General features: G+C 33.2%; 2 protein-coding genes across 3 annotated transcripts in view; one reads left to right on the forward strand and one right to left on the reverse strand.

Moving 5' to 3' along the window:
• The window catches only part of LOC134230924 (ubiquitin carboxyl-terminal hydrolase 24-like), a 151,426-nt gene that overhangs the window by 78,616 nt on the left and 61,583 nt on the right, over positions 1–11,227 (forward strand). The gene's annotated exons all lie outside the window — the stretch shown is intronic.
• Positions 38–8,610, reverse strand: LOC134230919 (WD repeat-containing protein 70-like). 2 transcript variants are annotated; one of them, XM_062712789.1, is made up of 18 exons: positions 8,522–8,610; positions 8,250–8,346; positions 7,141–7,221; positions 6,744–7,060; positions 5,743–5,802; positions 5,463–5,596; positions 5,133–5,286; positions 4,757–4,833; positions 4,418–4,598; positions 3,950–4,049; positions 2,790–2,874; positions 2,541–2,676; positions 2,253–2,353; positions 1,583–1,662; positions 1,367–1,483; positions 750–918; positions 422–546; positions 38–287 (listed from the first exon to the last, which is right to left on the reverse strand). In XM_062712789.1, exons 2-17 carry the CDS (start codon positions 8,269–8,271, stop codon positions 459–461), a joined length of 1,902 nt encoding a protein of 633 aa, XP_062568773.1. In that variant the 5' UTR covers positions 8,272–8,346; positions 8,522–8,610; the 3' UTR covers positions 38–287; positions 422–458. The 2 variants fall into 2 exon arrangements, with proteins under 2 accessions (XP_062568773.1, XP_062568772.1); XM_062712788.1 differs by having other exon boundaries at positions 38–546.

An 11,227-nucleotide genomic window follows, 5' to 3' on the forward strand; every position in this document is an offset into this window, starting at 1 on the left:
TACTTTTTTTTTTTTCTAAAGAGACTGAAAATAAATGAATGAAATGACATTTTATTGAAATGTAAGATTTATGAACTCAATTTAAATAGAAATTCAGGAAATATATACATATGATTTCCTTATATTCACTTCACTCCTCATGTCATTATTGGAGGTGAATGCTTCACTTCTCGTGTTTTTAATAGTGGAGACAAACATTTCACTACTTATGTTCCCATAAAAATTGTAAAACACAGTATCACCCTGCTGCCTTGTTTTCAGTCATTCATGTTTTGGATCATTGGAACCTGACAAAAAATTGACTTGTCTGCATTCCAGTGAAAATTCCCAATTTTCTATTATCACCAAAAACAAGAAATTATAAATTTCATTCATTTTCACATCCATTCACGGAGAATTCAGCTTAGTGTTGTAGACTGACCTGCAGCCTGTCTTATGAGTTTACCGGTGAATTTGAATCAGACTTTGGGTTTCTTCCAGACAGGTTCATCTTCATCTTCCTCCTCCTCCTTCTCTTCCTCCTGGAAGAGTTTCTCAGGCTGGGTCCTGTTGTAGTAATTGGAAAAATTTCAATTTATAGAAAAAGGCAAAGAGTTCATGATTAAGGTAAATACTCAATCACTAAGATTTTAAAGTTAATGTTTTAAAGTATAATTACATGGAATGATTTACAACAAACATTTTAAACAGAGATCATGACCTCGTTGTAAGAGTCGATACACACATCAATAAAAATAAGATGAACATACTTTTTGTAAGCAGGATCAATCCAGAATGGATTTTCTGCTGCCTCTTTGGCATGTCTTAAAATGGCTGCCCTGGGGTCGTTTTCGTATTTGTCAGGTTTCCTCTTCACCAGACTCTGAGCCACATACTGAGCCAGTGTAGCTCCCTTCATACCGATCCGACCACCCTCACCTAAAACAGAGGCTCTCATTGTATACATCAGCTTGTATTAATCACAAAAGCCATATACTGTATACAGGGAAATTTTCGCCCCCGTTTTATTTTCGCCCCTTTTGCCCTCTTCTTGATTGGGTGAATTTAAAATGGGGCGAATTCAAATTACACAGTATAATGTCTTAAACAGAACTATGACGGGGCGAATTTAAAATGGGGCAAAATTGTTTGCAAGTACAAAAGGGCGAAAATAACACGGGGCGAAAATAACCCTGTATACAGTATTCAGTTAAAAGATATTAATTCACCTAAAACAGAGTATCTCATTGTAAACATCTACTGGTATTTATTACAAAAGCCATACATTTAGTTGAAAGATAATAATTAGTAAGATTATAGGAACATTAAAATATAGGTTCCTTGTACTGTTCCTTGGTCACAACCAGATATCCGAATGTGTTCTTACCTGGTCCTGTGATGGGTAAATCTGGACGTTTCGATTTAATGGGATCCTTTCGGACTTTCTCTTCGAATTTCTTTGTACTTGTGGTTTTGTTTTCTTTGAACATTGGCAATGCATATGCTGCAAGAACAAACATTGTTTTGATATTCTCATATTTCAAATCTATTCCATATGTTAAATTAGTGCAAAATAGCTGTGCTTTAATGGCAACAGACTTACGTGTGATGATTTGCTGTGATGCCATAGCCAGCACCTGCTTGGATTTTCTGGGTTGCTTCACCATACAAAGCATAGCTCCCCTGTTAAAACAAATTCAATAATGTGATATTTAATGAGTTAAATATTTTTAGTGTACTTTTATGATATTCTACCTTTTGAACTACATGTATGCGCATAAATTTGTGTTTATGATAATGCAGTACATGTATAACACTAAAACCATATTATTTTGGACTTTTGCAAGGAGCGCTGACTTTTACAGTTCATGAGTTGACGACTTACTTTTACACTAGGACAATGTATGGAAGTCTTTATAATATAAATATTTAGCTCAGCATATAATTTATATAATATAACGGATTATTTCAATGCACATATAAGTTGTCCTTGAAGAAAACGACAACCACTCTACCCTCAACACCCGGCCTCTGCATGCAAGTGCCCCAACACTAAACCTTTGATCATGAGAAAGGTTTTCTTATTTGTTATCAATTCTGTACCTCCCTACATATACAGGTTTAAATGTCCAAGTAAACCATCAACTGTAAAAGTCGGTGCTTCTCTCAAAAGTCCTTTAGTGGTAATCAACTTGTATAATCATTGAAGATTATGTTTGAGCTAAATTTTTAGTACATTTAATAATGTACATCTACAGTAGCTCTTGCTTTACCTATGACTCTTGTCTGGATCATAAAACAGGCGAGCCTTCCCGTCACTACAGCCAATCACAATCTGGTTTAGTTTCGGATGCCATATACAGCGTACAACACTCTGTGTAAATAAGACGACAAAGAATTAACAATCTGAACAAAAAACATTCAGATCTATTAAATAATCCATAATTTTATTAACAAATAAATTTTTCAATATAAAAATATATAAAAAATATATAATATAATAAAAGATGTTTCATTTTTAATTTGTTCAAGGGAAAGATAACTGAGGTAAGAAGTCTTACGGATTCGTTCACAGCGATTTCTGACACTGTGTTTAAGGACTCACGCTCCATAAAGATAAGCTTTCCGTCTCCCTGCTTCTTTACTGAGGTTCCTGTTAATACCATTCTGTCATCAGGACTGAAGATGCAGTCAGTTCTAAAATAGACACATTCATTAACTTCTTAATACATGTATCAGTTTTTGTTAAAATAAATGCATTCTTAAGTATAGAGAAGATCTTTAACATTTTTTTTTCAAATCTTACTTACACTGGATAGTAGCTGACCAAATTTTCTCGTACTTTTAATGGTTTCTTGAAATTCCTTATGTCCCATAATTTAAGTGTGTCATCACCTAAAAATTAAAGTGACAATATGGCGCATCTCTTCAAAAACAGACCTGTTAAAATTTTCCTATAGGATTTGGAATTTTTTTCATACTCATAAATATATACATGTACACTTTCAGAAAATTACTAGTTTCATAAGTAAATAATTCTAATTATTTCATTAAAATTAATAATCATTTATGGTACATAAATATATACATCGCAACGTGTTCGAGGCTCCACATTCCATGCTATACACGCATGCGTATAGTTTTCATAAACAAAACAGCATGGTAAGAGAGGGAAGCCCGGTAGGCCTGCTACAATGACAAAGTCGACCAAAACGAAACCAAAAATAGGGCTTGAAATTAAAAAGCAACTTTCCTGACAAAAATTTAGTTGTGAGATTAATATAATCATTGGTTGAAGAAGAAACGGGATCTCGTCGACATTCACATGGGGCTCGCGAAGGTTCTACCCTACACATTTGTTGATACATGTACATATATGCTATCATTTCTCATTTTTACTCAACATAAAAATGAACTTATGACATATAAAAATTATTGCCATTTGAAGTGCAAATTGTATTGGATGCAGAAAGATATTTTGTTTGACATTTTGTCACGATGACGTATGATTTGGTGGATTTTCCTTTCCTGCACCCCAATATACAAAACGTCAACATTGTACTTAATCGTGTTAAATTCATCTGAATGCAGACTAAAATGTTAACTATTATAATTTACTGGAGAGTTATGATATTTTGATTCTGAGAATTGCTTTTACTTAATATTCCATTATAATTGTAATTCCTACATTGTATGCACGTGCCAAGACTTCTGATTTCTTGTGGCGTAATCCAAATGATCTTGAAAAAGGACAAAGGAAACCCTCTGATCTACATACATGTACTGTGGGTCATCAAACCCCAAGAATAAAGTCTCCATGTATCTTACTTCAAAAACCATGAGGAAAGTAAATATACCTCTGACCCTCAAATTCTAGGGCATTCAATAATTTTTGTATCTATTTAAAAACTGAATCATTAATAAAAACTTTAAATGGAGTAAATTTGAAATAGAAAGATCTGCAATTTACCTCCTCTAGAAGCCAGACATTGTCCATCATATGAGAAACACAAACAGGAAGTATCTGTACCATTCATATGACATCCTCTGTTTAGGAGGGCCACATTTACCTGTCAATGTCAAATTACATGTATAATAAAAATTAAATACATCTAAAAAAAAATTTCATGTGGCAAGTCTACAACTCATGTATTAGAATTGGGGGGGGGGGGGGATATAAATGAAAGCTTTTGTAGACATGGACATATTTACTTTGAAATAATTTTTTGTTGGGTGTAATATACATGTAAATTTGACTCCCCCCTCCAAAAAAATTAAATTCAAAAAGTGGTTCTTTTTTTTTTTTAAAAATAAATATTATTCATCAATATCAGACCTATAACCTCTTTATAATTTAATATACATGTCAGAGTTATCTTTTAGCAACTACAGATATTTAATAAAACATTCACAGTAAGGTGTTATAAAACTTTCTTACAAAGTTTTTATTATGATCCCAGATTTGAATTGATCCATCCTGACACCCTGCTGCCACCCAGCGACCATCATTACTGTAGGTACAGGCCGTGGGGACAAGTTTCCTCCCTTGCTGAGACTTTGGTTTTATACAGTTTTTGTGTTTCTTTCCCTCTGTGTTTACATCCCACAATCTCACTGTACTATAAATAGAATAAACAAAAACATTTTTTTCCATTTCCACAAAATGTTAATTCTGAGCTAGTAAGTATGAGCATGTATTAAAAAAATTTTTGTCTGCAAGCTTGTCAGTGTCTTTCATTAAATGTTCATGTATTTACTAAAAGGGGAAATCACACACCCATCATTGGAACATGTCATGAATTCTTCTTTCATCTTCGGATTCCAGCAACCTCCATTTAACATAGCTGTGTGTCCCTGCAAGACAAACAAATTCAGTCAAAAAGTGTCACAAATAATTTTAAAATTAAGCAATTAAAAGGGGGATGACATTTCCAAGAATTTAATTTTGTTTTAAGTTACATGTATTGATTAGATTTCTGACTGCCAACTTCAAACTAACACAAAACATTGCTCTAAGAATTAAAAAACTTTAATGTCCATTTAAGCTTATATACTTATCTATCATGAAAGGGAAGCTATTGAATTACTCTTGTAAAATGTAGAATTCAAAGTTCATTTGGAGAAATTTTCTTTAAACTGCATCAAAATTCTACCTTGGTACTAGCCATATCCACTAAATAGGGGTCTCCTTTAGCACACTCAAGCTTCTCAAAACCATCACGGTCCATGACTTTGGCACGGGAATTAGCTGCTACTATCAGTATCATTTCACCTGTGGCACTATACTGCAGCTGCTTTATGTGATGACTGCATTTAAAATGATGATTTTATTGTTAATAAATTTTACCAGTAACTTTGGATTCAAATATTTTGAAATCTTATTCATACAACTTTAATTAGTTCCACAGTTATAATGAACACTAAATGAATTCCAGTAAAAGAATTTTTAGGAATTGTTTATTGAATTAAGGCGAGACTTTCACCTTTCACATGGCTTTATGTTCCTGAATGACTGTAAACTCTGATCCATCCCAGCAAAATCCCAGAACTTGACAATGAAGTCATGTCCACCCGTTACAAGCCGAGCCCCTGCAGGATCCAGGGCTAAAGCAGACACCTACAATTATAATGTTTCTGAAGAGATATCTTGAAATTACAATGTCCACTATTACAATTTTATATGTAAAATATTTTTATATGTTATATTTTATATTGTCAAATGTTTGCTAATAATACTTTATGTAAAAGAAAAGAAAATCTTACAGCTTTGGATCCATGGTCAAGAGATATCTCATGAGAAGAAGGGATTTTCTTATCTAAGGTCTGAAAAGAAAAGAAAACAAAATAAGATAAAAACCAAGGTTATGGGTTATTATTGTACTTAGCCTTCTCTTTTAGTACTATTCCTCTTAAATGGAACTCTTGAATTGAATTCAAAATCCTCTTGAATGGAACATGGTCCTTTTCAAAAAAACAGGCCCAGATGTATTCTCTTTTTTTTCTATTTTACAACACTCTTCATAAAGAGAAGGAAAAAAAATCAAGATTTTTGTCATACATCTGATATTCTCTCACAATGCGATAGAATATAAGAACTATATGCGGTATATTGCATATGTTTGCCCCCACAGAAGTCAAATTTTGAAAACTTCCTGAAATGTGCTGAATTCAATAAATTGTACGAGAAATATAAGTTAACAGAAAATATTATAGTTCCAGAGCAGCGTATTCACAATTTCTGTTTTTATGACGTCACAAACTAGTCCGATTTTATATCCTTTTTCAGAAAGAGGACAAAATGGACAAAATTTCAACAATTTAAGCTTTAAAATTTATAGAGCGCATGTGTGTTCAGGAACAATATTGACATATTTCATTGATATTATCATTCTACACATTATATCAAAATATTTATCCTGAACACACATGCGCTCGGTGACTTTTATTTAAAATATCGACGAAATATGTACATTTTTCTGCAAAATTCATAAAAAACTGAAATTACGTCATATTTGTGACGTCATTACGTACATATGACGTCATTACTTATGAAATTATTTAGTGCTTTGAAGTCAGCATATACTCCCCTGTTTAAGGACTTAATTAAATGTTACTCCATCAAAGTTTGATTTTTGGGGGCAAATGTTGGTTAATACCACATATAGTTCTTTGATTGGCTTTCACACTGTAAAAGATATCACTTTCATTCAATAAATAAATCACAGTATTTCACTGTTGAAAAGGTAATAAAGTCCTATATTTACCTCTTCTTCCTCCTCTTCATCTTCTTCATCATCTGAATCTTTTGATGAGGACAAACCAGGAGGTAATGGAGGACCTATCATGTCATCATCATCATCTGTATCTTTTTTGGATCCTTTGGCTATACCTGGAGGAAGTGGGGGTCCTATCATATCTTCCTCATCACTACTTTTGTCAGATGGCTTAGAATTTTTTGAAATTTGAGTTTTGGAAGATTCAGTTTCTTCAGCAGATTTATGAGCCACAGCAGCTGGTGGAGGTGGGCCTATGATGTCTTCATTATCGTTTTCCGTACTATGTTTGTCATCCTCAAATTTTCCTAAAAATAGCATTCTTTGTAAATTTCTGGGTTTAAAATAATAAAGAATATAGCAAGAATAGAGATTTTAGATATTATACCTTGGTTACGCTCTAAGGCAGTTTGTCTGGCTTCTTTAAACATGTCCATAAAATCAAAAGTACGAGCCTTCTTCTTAGATCCTTTAATATAATAAATTAGATTAAAACACAAGTTTATGGTTGTGTAAACCTAAGGATTATTAACATTATTATGCATTGCACAGTTGTTGTAAATTCAGTTAAGACAGTGACATATAAACTTGTTATACATCACTGGTTAAAAAAGTATTATCTTAATCTATTCAATATTTAAAAGTTTTAACAGGTTGGGCACAGTTCCTTTTTCGGGGAAGTATTACTGTAAAAGGGAACTATTACTCTTTTCAGTAATAAAAAACATTACTGAATTCGGGAATTTTTACTCATTTAGCCTCTATTCTTGTGTTTGTTTTGAATAAAAGATAAAGTGCAAGAATATTTTCACATCCTCTAAATATTTATTGTCTATTACGTGTATGTGTGCTCAAAACTGCAATATTTATTGCTGCAAAAAGCTGAAAAAGAGTGATGAAATATTTCTATGCTATAGATTTCTTACGGTAGCTTACCTGTGTTAAAATTGTGATAATGGATACGTTCAGCACTTGCTTACTCGTTCATGAGATTATTCGTTCTAATTTAATTTAATACTATTTCTTTAAATGAAATCATAATAATAATTTTAAATATCATTGCTTCTTTTACAGATGAAAATAATTATTTGAAATATTAAATTTCAAACGACATTCTTTTAAAATTGTCCTGGAATGAATGTCCGTATTAGATTCCATACTTTTGGTACCATTATCAACAGGGAAAATTATTAAATCTCATTTTACTCTTGTCTGCAGCAATGGAGGTCCAAATTTTTCAGTCAGCGAGGTTTGTTTGATAAAGATAAAATACATCACACTGTATTTTTTATGCACTTTTTATTTAATGAGTGGATTAGAGGCATTATTAAAAAATGTGACAAAAATTCCCCAATTGAGTAATGTTTTTATTACTGAAAAGAGTAATAGTTCCCTTTTGTAGTAATACTTCCCCGAAAAAGGAACTGTGCCCAACCTGTTTAAGAACTTTAGATCTAAAGCCTATCCGAAAGTATTTTTTTTTTAAATTAGACAAACCATCATTGGTTTTATCAGTCATATCCAATGCCAATGAACACTTTCAACTGTGAACTTTAAGTGAAAATCGGTCGAACTCTTCAATCAAATGTAACATCTGCAAAAGAAAGTCGAAAGTTTAGTAATTTACTTATATCGTTCGAATTTCCTCCATACTAAATAATTGCACGGTTTCTCCTGTATTCCTGCACGTGTGTTAAGCATTCGAGTGCAATTATAAATATTCAAATCGACTTATAAGTCTCACAGAACCTTAAATTTTAAATAATTACCTGCTAGATTTGTCGTAATCTTTAAGCATGTTATAATGGTGCGATCAATCGTTGTTTTCTACCGGAAGTGTAATTTCTCATGAGTGAATTGATCCATAAATTATTCGATTCGATTCTCTCAAATATCCAGAAATTCCCGAAAATTGAAAAAAACTTTATAAAACAAGGAGAAAATGTATTATTACGCCTTCTAAGGCGTATCATCGCAAAATGGAGAGGGTCGTTTAATCTCATTCGTCTAGCAATCTGTCCGTCTTTCACCAAAACTTTCAATGGTGAAAACTTATGACGATAACGTAAGGGGGTTGGGTTCTCTAAATTTGCTTTTTTGTCCACCCTTTCGCGAAAGCGAGGGGACATTAAATCTTATTCGTCCGTCCGTCTGTCCGTCTGCCACAAAAACTTTAACCTTGCGTGGTTATAATTTTTGAATGAGAAGAGTTTTCATATTTCACATTACTATTTATACCTGTGGCAAGATCTTTCCAAATATGCCATTATTTTTTATCCCTCGACCTTGAAGTTTGACCTACTTTACTGAAAAAAAAACAAGATGTGCTCAAAGTAGGGTATTCTCACTGGAAATACAATTGTGAAATATAAAAGTAGGCTAAGGTTAAAGTTTTTTTTTTCAAAAGTACGGAAATCTCTAAGGTCAAGGTCAAAAGGTCAAGGTAATTGGCCTTTTGAAATTGGCCAATGAAAGGTCTTGCGACAAAGAATACATTTTTGTAGCATGGAAGCCCTAGCCCTAACCCTTTAAAAGTTATGGCCAAGGTTAAATTTTTTTTAAAGTAGGTCAAACTCCTAGGTCAAGGTCAAAGAGTCAAAATTCCTGATATCACATGCAAGGTCTTATCACTGGGATTAATTATGAATAGTGTGAAAGCATTAGCCTTACTCCTCAAAATTTATGGTCAAGTTTTTTTTCAAAGTATGTCAAACTCCAAGGGCATGATCAAAGGATCAAAGCTCTTGGTATCCAATGAAGAATCTTCTCATAAGGATTACATATGTGAAGTACGAGAGAACTAGCCCTTTGCGTTCAAAAGTTATGGCCAAGATTAAAGTTTTTTCCTTAGTACCTAAATCTCTCTAAGGTCAAAAGGTCAAGGTAATTGGTATCCAATGGAAGGCCTTGCCACAAAGAATACATATGTGAAGTATGGAAGCCCTAGTCCCCACCCTTTAAAAGTTATGGCCAAGGTTAAAAATTCTAAAAAGTAGGTCAAATCCCAAGGTCAAAGGGTCAAAGCTCTTGATATCAAATGAAAGGTCTTGTCACAAGGATTAAATATGTAAAGTATGAAAGCACTACCTCAAACTTTTCAAAGTACTTGGTATCCAATGAAAGGTCTTCTCACAGGGATTGCACATGTAAAGTATAAAAGCACTAGCCCTAACAATTCAAAAGTTACGATCAAGGTTAAAGATTTTTTTCATAGTACGGAAATCTCCAAGGTCAAAAGGTCAAAGTTGTTGGTACTCAATGAAAGGTCCGTTCACAAGGAATACATGTATAAAGTATTAAAGTCCTGGTATCTACTGTTCAAAAGATATGGCCAAAGTAATAGTTTGGAATTTTTGTGTTACAGTGGATCAAACTCCAAGGTCAAGGTCAAAAGGTCAAATTTAGTGGTACCCAAAGAAAGGTCTTGTCACAAGGAATACACATGTGAAATATGAAAATCGTAGCTCCACAAAATCAAAAACTATGGGCAAGGTAAAAGTTTTTGCAAACAAACAGACAGACAGACAGGTTTACGGGGGCATAAAAAACAAAAAAGAATACATTACTTTAAATTGGTCATACATGTAACTTTTGAAAGAGAAAAGATAGGTTTTTCATAATATGACACATACATATCCTTTCTAATTATACTTTGATGTTTGATCCTGGGACCTTGACCATGAGGGTTGACCTACATTTCAAAAATGCTATTTTTCCTTTTTACATTTGATTGAGAAGAGATATATCTTTCATATTTGACAATCAGACATGTGCATTACCTGTGATAAGATGTTTCCGAGGATGCCTTGACCTTCATGCATGTTTGAACTACTTTTCAAAAAATATTTTTATGCCCCCTTAAACGAAGTTTCGGGGTATTTTTATGCCCCCGTAAATGAAGTTTCATGGGTATATAGTTTTTGTCGTGTCCGTCCGTCTGTCTCTCTCTCTGTCTGTTTGTCTACAAAAACTTTAACCTTGCCCATGACTTTTGATTTAGTAGAGCTTTGACTTTCATATTTCACATGTGTATTTCTTGTGACAAGACCTTTCTTTGAAACCACCAAATTTGACATTTTGACCTTGACCTTGGAGTTTGACTCACTTTTACACAAAAATTCCAAACTTTTACTTTGGCCATATATTTTGAACAGTAAATACCACTGTCCAGGACTTTTTTACTTCATATATGTAATTTTTGTGGAAAGACCTTTCATTGAGTACCAACAACTTTGACCTCTTGACCTTGACCTTGGAGATTTCTGTACTTATGGAAAACTATAACCTTGGCCATAACTTATGAAGGGTAAGGACTAGAGCTTTCATACTTCACTTATGAAATTATTTCAAAAAGACGCTTCATTGAATACCAAGAACCTTGACCCTTTGACATTGACCTTGGAGTTTGACCTGCTTTTAAGATACAACCTTCACCATATTTTTGAAAGGTTAGGATTATGGCTTTCATACTTCAC

This window comes from Saccostrea cucullata, unplaced genomic scaffold (assembly GCF_032062105.1).
Source record: "Saccostrea cucullata isolate Sc308-1 unplaced genomic scaffold, CSIRO_AGI_Scuc_v1 ctg308, whole genome shotgun sequence".
In the NCBI taxonomy this organism is placed as follows: domain Eukaryota; kingdom Metazoa; phylum Mollusca; class Bivalvia; order Ostreida; family Ostreidae; genus Saccostrea; species Saccostrea cuccullata.

Coding starts and splice junctions, on each gene's coding strand:
- LOC134230919 (XM_062712789.1), bottom strand. CDS start 8,271: ATGACTGATAAAACCAATGATG. Junction 5,287..5,462: donor AACATAAAGCCATGTGAAAG/GTGAAAGTCTCG, acceptor TTTTAAATGCAG/TCATCACATAAAGCAGCTGC. Junction 919..1,366: donor TTTACCCATCACAGGACCAG/GTAAGAACACAT, acceptor CCTCTGTTTTAG/GTGAGGGTGGTCGGATCGGT.